This window comes from Tachysurus vachellii, chromosome 16 (genome assembly GCF_030014155.1).
Source record: "Tachysurus vachellii isolate PV-2020 chromosome 16, HZAU_Pvac_v1, whole genome shotgun sequence".
Lineage (NCBI taxonomy): Eukaryota > Metazoa > Chordata > Actinopteri > Siluriformes > Bagridae > Tachysurus > Tachysurus vachellii.
In genome coordinates, this window is record NC_083475.1 from 17,469,687 (window position 1) to 17,488,485 (window position 18,799).

At 39.8% G+C, this 18,799-nt stretch overlaps 1 protein-coding gene across 2 annotated transcripts in view; it reads left to right on the plus strand.

Moving 5' to 3' along the window:
• The window catches only part of tspan9b (tetraspanin 9b), a 35,089-nt gene that overhangs the window by 3,072 nt on the left and 13,218 nt on the right, over positions 1 to 18,799 (plus strand). Inside the window, exon 2 of one of the 2 annotated variants that reach the window (XM_060889127.1) lies at positions 15,556 to 15,635. In XM_060889127.1, the coding sequence (XP_060745110.1) occupies positions 15,573 to 15,635 (63 nt within the window). In that variant the 5' untranslated portion in view covers positions 15,556 to 15,572. Of the gene's footprint in view, positions 1 to 15,055; positions 15,636 to 18,799 lie in introns of those variants that run through there. The other variant, XM_060889126.1, reaches the window with a different exon arrangement.

Here is an 18,799-nt window from a genome sequence, read left to right on the forward strand (position 1 = left end):
TCCTGCTCGACAGCATGCTTTCTTTTTTCCTTCTCTTTCTCATGTGTAAAGGAAAGTTTGGCAGTATTTAAAATTTTCATCCGGTGCATTATTTACAGCTCCTGCCTGGTTGTTATAAAAGCCCTAACTTGGGAATTTACGGAATGTGTAATGACCTGATCTGTCCTGTAGGGGTCAGTCTGTTTTCCAATAAACTCTAATGTCTGTCTGTGAAGTGATTCTGTAAAAGGAACAAATCATTTAGTTAATTAATAAACTTTTTCTTTCACAATGACATATGTAACTATGAAGAGTATGATGTGGCTTAGTTTAATACAGAAAAAAAACTGCAAATGTCGGAGAATAGAACCAACCTCAACAGTAAATCCATGTCAGGGCTTTTCAGTTTGGGTTATTTGTGTTCTAACGCCTGCTTTTTACCCCAAGTAGAGGAACATTTCCAGCTTGTAATTTAGAAGCACTGTTATTAACTGTATTTATTTATTTACCCTGGGGCGATGAAACCCTGCTCTGAAGCAGAGTTAACTGTGTAACAGTTTCTTTCCACAAGCCATCAGACTCCTCATTAAATGAACTGAACTGTACTGAGCACAACACACACACCCACACACACACACACACACACACACACACACACACACACACACTCTTCCAATATACATACATGTCTACAGCACCACTCATATCAAACTGTTTACATGCTATTCTGCACACAGTTTTTGCTCTTTACACATGTTGTTTCGCACAGTTCATTACAATACCTCATATAACTGCTGCTATTATATTAAGTGTTCATTCCAGTATTTTTGCACATGTACTATATAATATACAGAATGTACACTTCTCTGCGCTGCTTTTGTGTATTGTCTTTAGTGTAATGTCTTGTGTTGTCTGTCTGCACTGTCTTTTGTCTCACCATGTAGCTCCATGGTCCTGGAGAAACGTTGTCTTATGTCACTATGTACTGCGTCAGCTATATATGGTCAAAATGACAACAGAAGCTTCTTGACTTGACTTGAGTTAGCAGAGTTCTTACAGTGTTAAACGTGTACAGTGTGAGATGATGCGGTGTTAAATTGTCAGACATTAAACAGCACTTCAGCCTCACATCACATACCTCAGCGAACCACACGACATATTTAAAGAGACCAAAAACAGATTTATTTGCGGAGATTTTTTTCCCGCACTGATGTATCTGCACAGATCGGAAGGTTGAGCCAGGGTTTGGGAAAGTGCGGTGTGAAACATTAGATGATGAGAGCCAGGATTAAGTGTTCACTCCGGGATTCTGTAAATACCCCTGGATTCGGATTAGCCGGAGTTTATAATGAACGCCGTCGGTTATTTGCATGTCACTGCATTCACACTAGTGTTTTATTGCTTGCACTAGACATGTGGTATATTATATAACCTAATATTGTGTGTGTGTGTGTTGACAGATGATGCGTGTTGACAGTGTTATAAAACCACATTACTAATGTAAGTGCTTCATACCCAAGAGAATGCCTTCAAAGTGCTGTGGTGTGTGTGCACATATGCGTAGGTGTTAAAAAACTCATGAGTGTGTGTCGGACTGTCGAGGTTTATCTCAGCGCTTGCACATACGTCAACAGTTGAGGAGATTTGCTCTCAGATGAGGACAAGATCAGAGATAGAGAAAGGGAAAACTGGTAAAATAGACATTGCTCACCTGTGTGTGTGTGTGTGTGTGTGTGTGTGTGTGTGTATAGCCGATTTAGGCAGTGCACCTGGGAGTGATGCGTTTTATTGTGTCTATATCCGAGTAAACATTTAGTAGAGTTCTTGTCTACATAAAAAAGAATTATTTTATGACTGGTGATTAAACATAAACACATGATTTTTGTTGTGTCTAGTTTGCTCTCTCCCACACACACACACACAAACACACACACACACAGAGAAGACATTTAGATCAATATAATCAAACAGCTCTTGTGGATCTGAATATGCAGCTGCACAAAAACAAAGTAATTAAGGCTCAGTTTGTACACCACTAACTGCGTCTGGCAGTCTGCAAAAAAAAGCCCCTCAGTTTGTTGGATTTGCTTCCCTCTGTCCGGTCGATTCAGGGTCTTATTGGACCACGCCTGAGTTTCACTCGAGTGGAACCAGATCGAGGCAGATTTACACAGACTCTCCCAGAAAGGTTGTTCTGATCAACATGATCTACAAGTTCAGATCTGATTGAATCGTTTTAGGCCTCGTTCACAAGTCACGCCAAAGGCGGCCCTAGAAGCTCCAATATCTTCAAGCATGCTTGATGTTCTCAGCGATGAATCTTGCATCATGAAAACCTCTCCCATGAGGAGAAACGGCTCGATGAAGGAATGTCGGATTATTTGCAGTCAGTCATGAGCAGCAGATAGATTCCTGTATCCAGTTTATTGTGCGTCTCTTCGTAAAACACAAGGACAAGATACATGCAAGCAATAAGAAATTACCTGCTGTGTCCAATCGGTTTGTTAGAAACAAGAAGAAAGAAAAAAGTCTAAAATAGTCGTGTTTTTATTTGGGGTTTCTTTGGATTTTTTCAGAATGACAGCAGATTTCCTTCACATTTAGAATAAAACGTGTCATGTGACATCACAACACACATTCAGCCAATGCTCTTATTGTTGCAGTTGCGTTGGTTATGAGTACAGCTCTCATAGTAAGACATACATACATGTCTTTGCTGGTAAATCTGTGCAGTGTGTCTCCAGTTCTCTTTGCAGAACAGACATTTATGTGTTTGGTATTTGGCAGATGTCTTTATCCTGAGAGACTTACAGAAGAGCTTTAAAGTCTCTGTCAAAGAATCCGATGATTCTGGGTAACTAGATCACGGACTGAAAATGCCATCAGTCTAAAAACTCTTTTGGGAGGAAATTTTTTTTAAATGCTAGTTTAAATCCGTCAGGAAGACAGCCCTTGGCTGACTGAGTCACTTTAATCAATTATTTCTCCACACTTTTTTCTTATTTCATTTTTTTTTTTAAATCTACAAATTAGTGTAGCATCAACCAGCAGTGATCGACAGCTCGTTGTGCTTCTGTATGGATCTCTCCAGCAGAAAGCTTGTTTGCGTGTGCACGATCTCCACAAAACTTCAGAACGTCATTGTCACGCACCAAGTTTACCATCAAGATGCCGAATACAATATAATATAATATTAAATAAAAAAAATATAGTCAGAAAAAATATAATCAGAACACGGGTAGTGTAATCAAACGTGTAGAGCCAGTGCTAGCGGCCCGTGTTTCTCACCCCTGGTACGGCTAGGAACAGAGGTATTGTGATGGAGTGATGTGCGTGAGTACGGACATAAAAAGAAACAGTATATGTACGTATATAAATGTTAAAGTGCAGGATGTGCAGGTTTGTTTGTTTTATTTAATGGAAGTATTTATCTTATTTATTTTTTATAATATTTTATAAATCTATTTATTTAATTCATTTATTTGTTGTTTTTTTTTAGGAACTCTTACATAACCACGTTAATGCAGATGTTCGGCGATTGCAGCTGTTCATTAAGCTCTTATGTCATAAAGTACAACAGGAAAAAAGTGATCTGTGGGTTAATTGTAGAGCAAACTGTGGGAACAGACTGCAGGCAGCCAGCTGTGTCTGAGAGACGCTTACACTGATCCTGGCTTAACAAAGTCCAGCGATGGCTGTAATTTGTAATAGGACGGCTTTCCGCTGTTCAAAAATGCTTTCTGAGGGAGAGGAAAAAGCGATTTACGGGCTTTAATATCTGGGCTGTTCCAGCTGTCTAAATGCCTTTAACTTATTAAGAAAGAAAAAAAAAAACACTGCATTCCTGTTAGATGGTGTATTTAATAGGCAAACTGCCTTGTGAAGCTGTATTTAAAGGGGTTAGAAAAAGGAACAGCAAAAATATTTGAGTTAAATGACATTTCTTCATGTATTCAGTCCTTCTAGGATTTGAAGGTTTGCAGAAATGAAAGCAAATTCAAGGAGCTTGGGATGTTAAAAAATACAGCAGATTTGTGACACAACTCCTTGTTCGACCTCACAACACTTATCCTCTTCCTTTCAGGTGCTTTGAACATGAGTACATAGTTTCTTAGAACATATTTTGTACTATATTAGGAGTGTGCTTACAGTTTCACTGGAATTTCAATTCAAATGGAATCATTTTTAACGCCTGGAAAACAAAGCCGGCACGACGCTCTACTCCCCCCATATTAAAGAAGGAACATGTCGTGTGTCACAACGAGCGCTTGTGAGCATCGGCTATATGCTGGATTTTCCACATGATGTGAAGTTCGTGGCTTTATTAACCGAAGGTTCTATGAGTGACTTGTTTTAAATTTGAATGCCCCTAACCATAAGAATGATATTAATGAACTGTGATTGGATGATCCTTAGCTAATAAAAGCTTGTTCTGGAGTCCAGACCTTCTTCTTGGAGTCTGATGTCCACACTGATGCATTTTCGTTTGATACTTTTCTCTCCAAAGTGGATAAAAAAAGGCTTTTGCGAAGGATGACCCAATTGTAACCATGTGACCATTTTAGACAATTATATTTATAATAATATAGTATTATAATATAATATTTCATTAGGCAAGGCAAGTTTATTTGTATAGCACATTTCATACACAGAGATCATTCAAAGTGCTTTACATAGAAATTAGAAAACAATTTATAAGAGAGAAAAAAAATATATATATATGTAAAAATAAGACACGATAAAATCATAATAAAAACGAAGAACAATGAAAGAAAATAAATGTGATTTTAATAAAAACAGTTTAAAATATGTTAAAAGAGTAAAACAGGAGTAAAAGTGATAGATTTGGATATTTTTTTATATACATTAATATTTCAATGTATTTGTTTTGGCACAACTCCCAGTCTGAGTTCTTGATCGCTTTTGCAACTTTATACTCCTGTGTTACTCTTAGCAGCAACTCCACCTCACTGTCGGTCAAATAAAAAAAACAAAAAACTATTTTTCGGCCCTTTTCCTCGACATGGCCGCGACGTTTCAAAGAGCCGGAAAGTAAATAAAAGCTAGACAGAAATTCCATAGGTCAAAGCGTCTTACGTTTTACGCGAGTCAAGGGGTTTCAGATGTTTCAGTGTGGACGGGAAACTTTTTGAAAACGATTGAAAATGGTGGTGTGGACGCGGAGCGTTTTTAGATGAAAACGCCGTTTTCAAATGAATCCAGATTAAACAGCATACCTAATTATCTTGGCAGTCAAAACTGTTCATAGATCTAATGTTCAAATCTGGTACAAACCTCTTCAAGGTTTTTGTATTTTTTTTTTTTATCGAACAGTGGATAGAAATATCCCATAAATCAATCAATCAATCCTTTCCTGGGCTAAAATGTAGATAGCATGAATAATATTAACACAACATGGAGCAGATTCAGTAAGTATTCCCGTAAGTTCCACAGCTGTTCTGTTTCTACATTATTTCTAGAATATTTAGCAGCAACGTGAGGTCGTGCCCCATGCAATATGCTTCCAGCAGCACATAACAGTTCAAAAAAATCTGACAGCACCATATTTATTTGAAGCTCTGGAGTATAATCTTCAGTGTATAATGCACTTTTTCATCCAAAATGTCAACTTGTTAATTATATAGCCCCCTGTGCAAAATCCTCACTTGTAAACTTCAGCAAGTTTTGAGAATCTGCTGAGACAGATGTTGGCCAGCTGCTGCCAAAAATGCTTCTTTATGATCCCTCAACCATCCCATGCAAGATCTTGTACCTTCCTCATCACTTTTTTTAACGCTCCCCAGGACCGAGGGACGGCATTAATTCTGGGCGCCGATATTAAAAACAGGACAAAAACCACCATGAAGTGACATTTAACGCTTGTTAGGTTTTTGATGTTCCTTCATTACCAGTACAGTAGATTAGTCTGTGTATTAAATATTAATAACAAAGCCATAAAAGCGATCTTTCTCTATGTTATTATGAAAGGAAATAAAAAATTTTTTTGCATGCCTCTAGGAACTTTTTTAAGGTTCACTTTTTTCCCCTCCAGCCAGTATTTGTTCTCTCGTTCTTTTCTCCATCACACTAACGTCGTGGTCTGTCGTTTCTCTGTGAAAGCTTCTCGTTGTAACGTTTTAATTGATTTTTCCCATTGACTTACTTGCTTACAGCTGCTTTAAGCTTTTTCATACCTTAAATAAGACTTATTTAGACATTATTTAAGCTTCGGGTGAAATGCTTACCTTCACTGTGTCTAGAGGAAAAACCTAAAGCTTGTGATTCGATGCTGTACGCGTAGTACATGTTACAGGAAGTGCTATTGTCTGGGGATTTTCACACGCAACAAATTGTAGAGTTTACACAGAAAAATAAAAACCATCCAGTGAAAACCTCGGAGGAGCAGAACGGTTCAAGCTGATAGGAACTATAAGGCTCAAGTAACTGAAATGCCCCTCTTCACCGTTCTCGGTGTACTGGTGAGTTGAGCCCCTGCAGTGAAGAATGTTAGTAAGCAACTTGTATTGAAGAACTCAGATCTCAGACACAATACGACCAAATAATTCATTTTTGCATGCGGAAATCCTGAAGAAGCTACACATTTTCATCCTCGTCTGACGGGATTTTGTACTTGAAGCGTTATAAGAAGTTATTTAAATGAAAAATGTATCCTTAGCCATGTGCTCTGATTATGTCGCTAATGCTAGTGTAGTAATGGTTTCAGTGTAACGCACTTTCTACTTCAATTCAATTTATTTAAATAGCGCTTTTAACAATTCACATTTTCTAGAAGCAGCTTTACATAAGTATAAAAACAATAAAAATATTTAAAGTTTTAAATTAAGCTACTATATATCTCTAGCATCTATCTCAATAACAAGCAAGCCGGAGGTGATGCTACAACCTTTTCTAGGATCTTGGAGATAAAGGGGAGGTTTGATATTGGTCTGTAGTCGGACACCTGGATTGGATTGATAACCGTTAGTTGAAAAGATTTCGGCAAATAGCCAGTGCTAAGGGAAGAATGGATTATTTTTAGAAGGGCTTCGGTAGCTACTGGTAATAGTTGGTAGTAATATTATTATCTACAGTATTTTCGATCAAATTGAAGGTCTGAATTTTCTGCCTGATAATAATCGTTTTCCATTGAAGTCATTACTGCTACAAATAAATGGTGTGCGCTTTTCGACAGTCTTTTTATTCCTAGTTTAATTTAGCTACACTGTTAAATAAAGTTATTTTTAATTAGGCTGGAGAAAAACACCGATCTGTCAGCACTAAGAGACATTTTGTCGCTCAGAAGGCTTTCCTTCCATGCTAATTAAAATACTGATCATTTAGTTTGACGCCATTCTAATTTACGTTCTAATTTCCTAGTGTTTTTTAAAGTTCATGTGTTGTCATTGTACCAGGGTGTAAGTTTTTTCTCTTTAATCACTCTCCGTTTAAGTAGCGCTACAATATCTAGCGTGTAGCGAAACACTGACTATAAGTAGTCAGTCGCTTGATCATGTTCTATGAAGCCAGATGGCGATCTGACGGCGAGATTTAATGACACACAGAAGCAGAAACATCCTTAAGCCAAATATAAGCACTCTCGCTGCTGGTCAAATCAAATTACTGGCCCTGAGATAACTGTTATATAAAGAAAATAAACCAAGACTCGATCTGCACTGCTTTTGTAAAGAGATTGCTGCTGATGCCTCCGACTTAAACCAGGCTGCTTTGGGTTTGAGTTGTGTTTTTTTTTTTTTTTTTGTCCAGTGATTTTTATTTTTAATCTAAACTACTGGACCACATTAAAGTTGCTTCTCATCCCACACACACACATTCTCACACTTTAGTAGAGCTGGAATTTTTCTGCTGCCTCGTGTAAAGCCACAGAGGTCCGACCCCCTAGAGACGTTACATAAAGTTCGGATCGAGTCTGTCGACTCTGACAAGCACGCAGTCGAACACCTCCTCACACTCCGGCCTGGAAGTGCAGCAACACCCAGGAGCATCAGGGAGACTGCGAGAGACGATTAATTAGTAATGATAGATGTGTGTGTGTGTGCGCGCATGTGTGTTTGTGTTTGTGTGTATGTGCATATGGGAGTGGGCGGCTAGTGTTCCAGAGGTCATTGCTTAGTCACTGGGAAGTGGGTAGAAACGTCTCATTATGAAAAAATCAGTGTTTATGTACCTGTAACAATATTCAATTTATTCAGAAGCACAATAGACCTTCAGCTAGAGATTGATCATAAATATTCAGTGTTGCATATGTAAGCACATTTGAACTGAGATTCTGTGCAACTTACACTCCTGTAAAAAGCTGTGATTTTTCTTCCGTTCTTTTTTTTAAAGAAAAGACTGAAGTCTTACACCAGCGCAAGCATGAACGTGGTTCAGCCAACAAGACAATGTCACCATGTCGTTTCTTGAACACACAGGTTAACACCCTGTCCTGCACATCGTCGCTGTCGGGCGGAAACCTCGTATGTCCAAATTTGGTCAATTTCTTATTTTTTCACATATCGATGCTATTGGTCAGTCCCCACGTGGGTCTGTTATTTTTACAAGTTATTAACCAATCTAAAGCAAATCTCATAACTCCATTGGACACTTCAACTGTCCACCTCTTCCTCACTCCGCGGGAGAGCTTCACGGCATATTTCTCCTCAAGAAGAGTCGCAACGAATCAACACGTCTTCTGAGGTAAATGTCTTCAAAACACTGGGCTCAAAGAAAAAAAATCTTGACCCCCGCTAGTTCTGGTGCTCGTCCGAGGGCAGGAATTTAGCGCAAGACAATCCACTGCAACGTGGACTAAACCCTGTGCACTGCAGATAAGGTACGGCGTTTTTTTAATTTCCTGAAAAATAACGGTTTTGGAGATACGAGGATTCCGCCTGACAGCGACGACATGTTACTGTTCTCCACACTTTAACACTCCTACAGGACTGATGAGTAGATGATTAGTTGAATCAGGGGATTTCAGAGCAGGGAAAACACTGAAATATGCAGGACATGTGGCCTTCAGGATGAGGAACATATTCACTGTAAGTGATTGGTTTATTAGTCATAACCACATACAAGTATGATGATGATGGTAAAACTTTGCTTTATAATCTTCCTGTAAAGAATGTGTTGGTTAAGGAGGCAGTTTAACAAGCGCAGCGTGTTTAAAATCATCTACAGTCTTGCAAGCTGAGCCGGATGTCCTCACACGGTCATTGAATCGGAGGGTTTCAGTTTGTAATCAGATGGCTGCGGTCATAAAGTTTGCCGTGCTCCTGTGCTGCAGTCAGTACAAAATCTATAAATGCAGCTTTATCTCTTTCTCTTTTTTGCACTTTTTGGAGTATCCAGACTTGCTGAAGTGTTCCTGTTCGACGTACAGTGCAATAGAGAAAGCTATTTCTGTTCATGTAAATCTGGATGTAACTGACACTGTTTCACCATCTGAAGTGTTTTTCCAGGTTTCACCTTTTGTCAAGTTGATCAAAGGTAAAAGAGAGAGGAGTCGTGATTAAGGGTTCATTCAGCAGCGTAGGGTTTCAAGGCACAGAGAGTGCTAGCAAATAAAATAATTAAAAATTAGCAACCGCCACAATACTGAATACTGAAGTGTTTTTAGACAGTTTCTGAAATAAGATGGAAAATTACCACAGAAAGGACTCAAAAGAACAGCTCAGAGAGAGCGCGAGAGTGTGTGTGTTGGTGGTGTTGACGTGTGAGGACGACTGGGTAGGAGGTAGTCACTTGTTAGACAGACATAGGGTGCTTTAAAAAAAAAATAATAATAATAAAAAGTCCTGAAATCAGAACCAAACAGTGACCGACCATCTGCTGTGCCAGGATTTAAGCCTCAGATTTAAGATATATGATGCTTTATTTGTCTTGATTAGTTCTGAAAATTCATATCCAAAAACAACAGCACTTTCTCTGCGTCTGACTCGTTGTCTGACTCTGCGTCTGACTCTGCGTCTGACTCTGTGTGTGTTTTTGTGTTTGCGTGTGCATATGTGTGTGTTTCTCTGACTCTGCATCTGACTCTGTGTGTGTTTGTGCGTGCATACATGTGTGTATATGTGTGAGAGAGCGTGAGAAAGAATGAATTAAAGGTCTTTCACTGATAGAGGGGTTTGATTCTACCCGAACACCCACATCAGCACAAATGTAAAATTAAGACTCAACAAATAAACTTCTTGGAGCTTAAAAAGTAAAAAAAAAAAAGAAATTAGACTGTAGCATGATTAACATTAGTACACAATGTGTTACGCAGATTATAAACACGAATCATGTACAAATGTGCAAGGAATTTGTCATGCATATAAAGACACAATAGCGCACAATTCACACGATACACACGATATACACAATGTACAAGACACACACACTACAGTATATTCATACAGCATACTCTATAAAGTAGAAACAATAGAGTGATGTTTCATCGCCTCCTCGTTAGTTATTACTTACAGTACAAATTAAAAGGTGTTTGCTGGGAAAGACTTTTTTTTTTCTCCACTAAGCTATTGCCCCAAATTTGCATCATTTACCATTATAGCTGTCAGTCACCCACCTCATAGGGTAAAGTTGCAGTTATATAACAAAAGGACTTCAAGGTCAAGGTAGCAAGCAGCTCATATTAATCAATACTTTAGTTTTAGCCTAAATAGAGAGTTCTGTGTGTAGGCTTTGTCACACATGGCTCTGATTCTAGATAAAGTACAATCTGTGACTGCATGGTCAGGTGTAAAGGCCATATAGCGATAAGACTTTTCTTAAAACAGCAGATAAATAAAATGAATCAGAAATAGTGAATTATGTCGTAAAAGTGTAGTGATGTTTCTTGAAGCTGTTGGGGGGAAAAAAGTTGCTTTGTTTGAGGGTTAATACAGTTCTCTGTGCGTAATATTGTCCATAATATCTCAGATTATTTGCTATAAAACAAGATCCCGGTGTCCGGTGTCTCACACCTCCAGGGTTGGGGGTTCGATTCCCACCTCCACCTTGTGTGTGTGGAGTTTGCATGTTCTCCCCGTGCCTCGGGGGTTTCCTCCGGGTACTCCGGTTTCCTCCCCTGGTCCAAAGACATGCATGGTAGGTTGATTGGCATCTCTGGAAAATTGTAGTGCGTGAGTGAATGAGAGTGTATGTGTGTGCCCTGCGATGGGTTGGCACTCCGTCCAGGGTGTATCCTGCCTTGATGCCCGATGACGTCTGAGAGGCTCCCCGTGACCCGAGATAGTTCGGCTAAGCGGTAGAAAATGAGTGAGTGAGAGAGATTTGGCATCTCATTCACTGCCCTGCTTCTCCTGAGGCAGTGTGAATGGGGCAGTGTGAACGTTCCCCTATGGGGCTGTGATAGCGCTGGTTGTAGTTTCAATTTGCAGCAATCATTTTGTAAAGTTAAAGCAATCACATAGGTCTGTCAGGACAAGCCATGACTTTACTTACCTCACTTCTGACCTTTTTTAAACTACTGATTAAAATGCATCTCCTTCTGTTATCATCAGCCTGTCTTTAGTTTTGTTTTCATCATTTTTTGTTCAGGGCTTTCATCCCTTCTGGCAACTCACCAAAAAAAAATTTCTTTACCCTCCCATCTGGACTTGCCCTAATTTACCCTACAGCAGTTTCCATTTCTCTGCTCAGTGGCTACAACTACACTGTAAACCGTTGCACCAACTGTGCACCAACTGCTGGCATGGTCCTAACATTATAATACATAAAAGCTGTCAAACACACAGAAGAACATGGCAGGTTTTTTTTTTTAATACAACAGAAAAGAATTGGCTGGACGTTAGAATCCTGACGGTGCCCCAGCCGTCCATTCCCAGGAGGTGGAACTCGTTTTATCTTTACACTTGTTTATCATATTGTGTGCATTTCAAACCACCATCCTGTAGTCTGTACTGTTTCCTGTTCCACACACCTGATACATGGTGCTAGGTCTAATATGTCCGAATGCAGCGCTAGTGATATTAGTTCTGCTTGAGTTCACTTGGGAAAGGAGACGATGACGATGAGTATGGATTTGTTGCTGTACAGAGCTGTCTGGTAAAAAAAGAAAGCTCTACACACTGCTGGAATTTCTCTTCTTATTATTGACTATAGATTTTGAAAGAAATGGAGATGAACTCCATAATCTGACGGCCCTGAGTTTATTGTCATGGAAACATAAGGTCATCGGAGATTCGTGCAACCGGCTAGTTTTATGCCGTCTCTCTCACGCTCTCTCTCTTTCTCTCTCTCTCTCTCTCTCTCTCTCTTTTTCTCTCTCTCTTTCTTTCTTTCTTTCATTCTTTTTTCTCTCGCTCTCTCACTCTTTTACATGCTGCCTCTGCTTCAAAGTCTAAAGAGGAACTTTAATCTGGATTAAACATTTTTACCAAAAATTGAGAAATGTCCGGTCTAATAAAACTATAGCATCCATTAATATTATTAATGTTATTATTATTATTACAGTTATTTTATTTATTTATTTTAATCAACAACTTTATCTATCTATCTATCTATCTATCTATCTATCTATGTATTTATTTATTTATTTAGTTTGGCCATAGAGCACATTATTCTTATAAATAGATGAATATAACTCTATATGTGTGTGTGTGTGTGTGTGTGTGTGCGCGCACCCTATATGCTGCATGCTTTCTCCTAAAAATAGTTCACTTGCCTGACTCACTGGTTCAGATTTGACCTGTTTTCTTATCTTATCCACTGACTTTTTTATGCTGTATTGTACTGCAGTAACTGACACAGTACACAGCTTGTGCAAACAACACAAATCATTTTCTAAGCAAGCTGCCGACACACTTCTGATGTTTTGCAGTAATCTTGCAGGGCTCCAGCATGTGAACAGCACGGATTTACGCATCAGATCAGTATCTAGCAGCTCGCTCAGCTATCAGTGTGTTAGCTGGAAACCTCAAATCAGTCCATTCCTAGAACAAAATAATAAGACACAGCCTGTGGTTGTATAATGGTAAGAAAATCAGTTGTGTAAATAGCACCAATTCAAATGCCGTTTATAGAAGTTGAAAGGAATAATAGCAAAGCCGCTGACACACAGGTTTGTTTCATCTCCTGCGTTTGTGCTTCAGGGGACCTCGGAGGTGTTGTCTGTCCTGACAAGCAGAAACCTTGTGAATTCAGCTGTAATAAATTTACAGCAGTGTGTATGATCTCTGCACCTATCACACCAGCCTTGGGCTCTTCACCAGACAGATCGCTTCCTCCTCGCACCTCCTGAGACACACTAAATCTGCGGTCAGATTTTAAAGCTGCAGTATGTAACTTTTGGGTTTGGGGAAAAAAAAGAAGCAATCAGTCTAACCTGACAAACGGACATATCTTTTCAAAGATTTTTAATCTAACAAGCATATAAAACTTCCTTGAAACCAGAAAAAGTCTTAATTTAAGTCCAAGTTTGAATATAATTACAACATATTGACCTTTTTTTTTTCTTTTCAAAAATATTGCAATTTTATTCAAACTTTGACTTAATTTCTGGAAATGCTACTAATTTATTATCCTTTTTCTTGAAAAACTACTACAAAATAATTTTAGTCTCAAAATTGACTAAAAAACTAAAAAAGCATTGTGTCGCTTTGACACGAGTTTTCCAGTCTTTATCTGTTCTCTTGGAATGATCTTGGATCTCATATATTAACAAAAGCACTAACTGTATCAGTCTCTCCTTTAAGCCTAAGCACAGCTCGCTGTATAACGTATGTATCTGAAAACTGGAGTCAGATCTCACTCACTAAACCGTTTTTAATTTATATCGAAGGAGCCAGGAAATTATAAACACGTTTGTATAAAACCTTTTGTAGCTGCTCCAGTTATCCACGTACGAAGCCAGTTACGTCTCTGTCCAGTTACAGGTGTTTATGTAAATGTTTTAGCTGCTGGACGTTCATCAGATCAGAGACGAGCTCCAGAGCTAGCGATAATGGATCAGAAAGCAGTCGTTTACTCTCACCGGTGTCTGATGAACTCTGATTAAAGATTATTGGACTGTTTATTCTCCTCATCAGTTGAAAAATCGAAGTCTCTTTTGTTCATAGTTCATGGCTACAAGACAAAAATGTAATTAATGTAATCCAAATGTAATCCGATTATTCATTGGTGTTAATTTAGTTGCTTACTTGGATTTTAGTAAGGAAGGAATTTAGTTGATGTTTCATTACTGACTCGCTAACGTTACGTACTCCAGCTGGAACTGTGTTGCCCTACTGCATTTCCATGACCTGGATTTGTGAGGTAAAGTCAAGACCTCTGTATTCAAACATTTTAAATGTAAAATAGATTTTTTTCCCCCACTTAACTCTGATCTCCACTTCTGAGGAATCTGATGTAACTCCACAGGAAGGACAGTTAAACCACTCGCACTCCCTGGGTGAGACTGAGAGAGAGAGACAGACCGAGAGAGAGAGACAGACCGAGAGAGAGAGACAGACCGAGAGAGAGAGACAGACAGAGAGAGAGAGACAGACAGAGAGAGAGAGACAGACAGAGAGAGAGAGAGAGACAGAGAGAAAGACTGTCCGAGAAAGACAGACAGAGAGAAATACAGACAGAGAGAGAGAGAGACAGAGATTAAGACAGACCGAGAGCGAGACTGAGAGAAAGACAGACCGAGAGAGAGAGAGAGAGAGAGAGAGAGAGAGAGAGAAAGACAGACCGAGAGAGAGAGAAAGACAGAGAGAGAGAAAGACAGACATAGAGAAAGACAGACCGAGAGAGAGACAGAGAGGAGATGTACCAAGAGGAAGAGAGAGAGGAGGAGAGAGAGAGAAGGATGGAAGTGAGAGAGGAAATAGCAGAGAGAGAGGGAGTAAGGAAGAGTGAGGGAAGACAGAGCAGAGAGAAAGAGAAGGGGGGAGCAGGAGAGAGAGAGAGAGAGAGAGAGAGAGAGAGAGAGAGAGAGAGACCAAGAGGAGGCAGAGCAGAGAGGGAGAGAAAGAGAGCAAGTGGAGGGAGAGACCGAGAGGAGAGAGAGAGAGTGAGTAGAGCACATTCAGCTGCAGAGAGCGAGGTGAGGTGGTGCATTAGTTGTTCAGAGGATCGCTGAGAGAGCGTTCTGAGAAGTGGAAAGCATCATTTTTACCCTAGAAAAAAGAAAGATGCTCTATAGCTGCTTTCTGGGAGAATAAGAGTGGGAGGATGCGGAGCTCTTGATCGTGTGCTTCACACCGAGTGTAACTTACAGGATTTACAGGATGTCTTTTGGAGTATGTACAGCAGTCTGACACTGTGCACTGCGTCTTCTACACGATGCCTGTGTGAGTGTTTTATTCAGGATGGAGCGCTGTGAGAGTGGCGTGGCTGTGGCCGTACAGCCCAGTCCGTCCTTGGACAGCGCCGAGCTGGAGTTTGCCCAGGCTGCTCACCGCGGGCACCGACTGGCTGTGGGCGCCTTCTACGGCTCTCGCCGCTCCAAGGTCCAGACTCAGCCGAGTCCAGAGGAAAGCGTAGAGGGAACGGCGGCAACATGCGAGAAGCCAGCGCGGCAGAGTGGGAGGGCATGTGGAGGGAAGTTTCTGGTCTTTTATCTGGACTTGTCCTTTGTTTTCTTGTTAGAATTGGAGAAGCTGAGGATGGCTCGCGGGTGCCTGTGCTGTGTCAAATACATGATGTTCCTCTTCAACCTGCTCTTCTGGGTGAGTAACCATCCTTCATGTGCTTCATGTACTCACTTCATGAGTCTTCATGCTAGAACAGTGTTCACAATGTTTTTAAATATGTGCTTGTTGTTCAGCATGTATGTGTGTTTTTTCTTTTTTTGTTCATTTATGTACAGACATGCAAACAAATCTCTTAATTGCAGTCCATCAGATGTGTCCAGATGCTCTATGCATGCTTAGAAACAAAACTTCCAACTGGCATTGTTAAGAATATTTAGATTTTCAGAGATTTCTTTTCCACAATTAACAACACGTGATGTTCTTCAATGTAAATGTTTGCAGTGGACATTAAATTCTCAATTCTGATTGGTGATCAGCTCTGATTGTGTTTGCCGTTATTTAAATGTAGATCTTTATTTGCTTTTTTTGGAAGGAGCCTCCAGTGTTAGAGCTTTGCAACAGAGGAGAGGGAAGGGAGGAAAGGGATGTGATAGCGTAGTGGTTAAGTCAGCATTGGACTACTGATCGGAAGGGCATGAGTTCCGCCAAGCTGCCACTGCTGGGCCCCTGAGCAAGGCCCTTAACCCTCAATTGCTCAGTTAAATAAATTGAAATAAAATGTGGGTCATACTGGATAAGGGTGTCTGCTAAATACTGTAAATGTAAAGGATTCAGTTTTTCGATACAGGAGGGTGTTTAGAACAGAAGGCTTTCTATGTAGCATCTGCGTTTATGCGATTGTTCGGTCTAATTAACGTCATGCCAAAGAATAACGAGTGGAAGTTAAGGGAATACTGTAGCTGCTTTAACGTGACTGACTATAAACAGATAAAAATGGTGTCGTTCTTTAATCAGTGGGAATCGTTAAAATTTGTTGTCTTTTGAGAGGAATCCAGCAGTCTAGTTTGTCTTTTTTTTTTAATTAATCAGCCCAAGGTTGATTAGTTTCACACAGCAGCACATATATGCCTTGGATTAGTAAAATAGCTGTGAGATAATATCTCTGGATCTGTTTATGCTCACACTTTAGCTCCTTTTTGACAATAACACACTCGTTACTCTGTTAGAGATAAGACGAGACGTTTTAGTTCGTATCATGTGACTCGAGACCAGATGTTTCATCTTGGCTCATTTTTCTCTGCTAACGAGGGGAGTGTTTATTTACAAATGTCCCAAAGCACAGTTGGGAAAATTCCTGTCAGATAAGATCCTCTCATAATCTCCCAAAATCTCCTCTAGCTCTCTCCCAAAACTAAAATATCTGAAAATATCTCACACACATACAGAGAAAGAAGCTTTTAACTGGGGCACAAGTATAATTTTCCTGAGCGCTTCCTGTTGAGTTCGCAACTGAGCAGTTGAGGGTTTCGAACAGCAGATATGTCTGAAAGCAGATTTTCCTGTTCCTAAAATGTTATTGCTTATTAAAAAAAACTATCCTGTGTATCGTCTTCTGTCACAAGCCCCGCCCCCTCACTCTGCTCCTCCTCTCTTCACTTTTTCCTGTGGAAACCTTGACTAGTATTCAGTCAATAATACATACAAAATTGTATCTTCTCCTTCTATTGTCTGCTTTTTCCCGTTGGGGTCGCCACAGCGAATCATCAGTTTCCACCTAACTCTATCCTCAGCATCCTCTACTCTCACACCAGTTACCTTCATGTCCTCATTTAACACATCCATATATCTCCTCTTTGTCCTTCCTCTTGACCTCTTACCTGGCAGCTCCGTCTCCAACATACTTCTACCAATATAACCATCTCCCTCCTATGTACATGTCCAAACCATCTCAATCTAGTCTCTCTGTCCCCAAAACAGCCAACCTGAGCTGTCCCTCTGATGTGCTTGTTCCTAATTCTGTCCTCATCACTCTTAAAAACAACCTCATCATCCTCATCGCTACTACCTCCATCTCTGCCTCATGTCTTTTCCTCACTGCTACAGTCTCTAACACATACAGCAGAGCTGCTCTTACACTTTTCCTTTAAGTGTTAGAGTACTATGTGAATTTGTATTTAGTATTTTTCCTTTTTTAATATTCTTTTGTGACCAAACTCTAGAAACTTGCCGATACACACGGGTAGAAACGTGGCGGTTCCCATCACCGTCATCTCCTGAATTCCCCAGTGATTATTGCATTCCTGCAGTGTTTCTCTCCATCCACTAAGACACAAATGGACTCTGCAGGAGTTCTTTTTTAACACTGTAGGAGTAAATTCAGCTCTGTAGGAGTGCATTAAATCTTAATTAAAGTTGTGATTATTGAACTCTGCGTGAGTTTATTTACCACTGCTGGAATTTTCTATGCGGTGTGACTGCCATCAGTTCATCCTAAAAATAGCATTAACTAATTCTGAACTGTGCAGATCCAGTGGTTTAGTTTAAGTTGGAGATTAACTGTGTGTGTATGTGTCGGTCTGTCTGTCTCTCTTTCTGTGTATCTCTGTCTGTCTGTCTCTGTCTCTCTATCTGTGTCCGTGTGTTTTTGTCTGTCTGTGTGTATCTGTTTGTCTATGTATTTCTGTCTGACTGCGTGTGTGTCCCTGTCTGTCTGTTTTCTGTATATCTGTGTCTGTCTGTCTGTCTGTCTGTCTTTGTCTGTCTGTTTTTCTGTGTACCTCTGTCTGTCTATCTACGTGTTTTTTTTTTGTTTTGTTTTTACAGCCTTGGACTACAGGATTAAACGTAATTGTAGAAATGTAGTGAGACAAGCAGCTCATCTGTCTCTGAAGGTTATACGTGTTGAGATGCTTTTCTGCTCACCACGGCTATAAAGAGTGGTTATGTGCATCACTGTAGTTTTCCTGCCTGCTCATTCAGGCCATCCTCGTCTGATGGTCCTTTTCCCCACAGATCCATCACTCAGTATCTTTGTTTTTCTTTCGAGTTTGTTTAATCACTAAAGCCTTTTGTGTGTAGAAATCTGAGGAGTTTCTGAAGTCCTCAATCCAGCCCATCTGGCACCGACACACTTTTTTTTCTCCATTATGACGTTTGATTGGAATAATCATAGGTTTTGTAATGAGCCTTTCTGTCTCTCCTTAAGCTCTCCATCACATTCAGTATTATAAGTAAGTAGATAAAAAGTTATTCTCAGTCTGGACATACATTTTATTATAACAGTTACGTTTATAAAGGTGATGCAGATGTCTGAACTGATGTCATCTGGATTATTTTAACTGTTAAACTGACCAATTTAT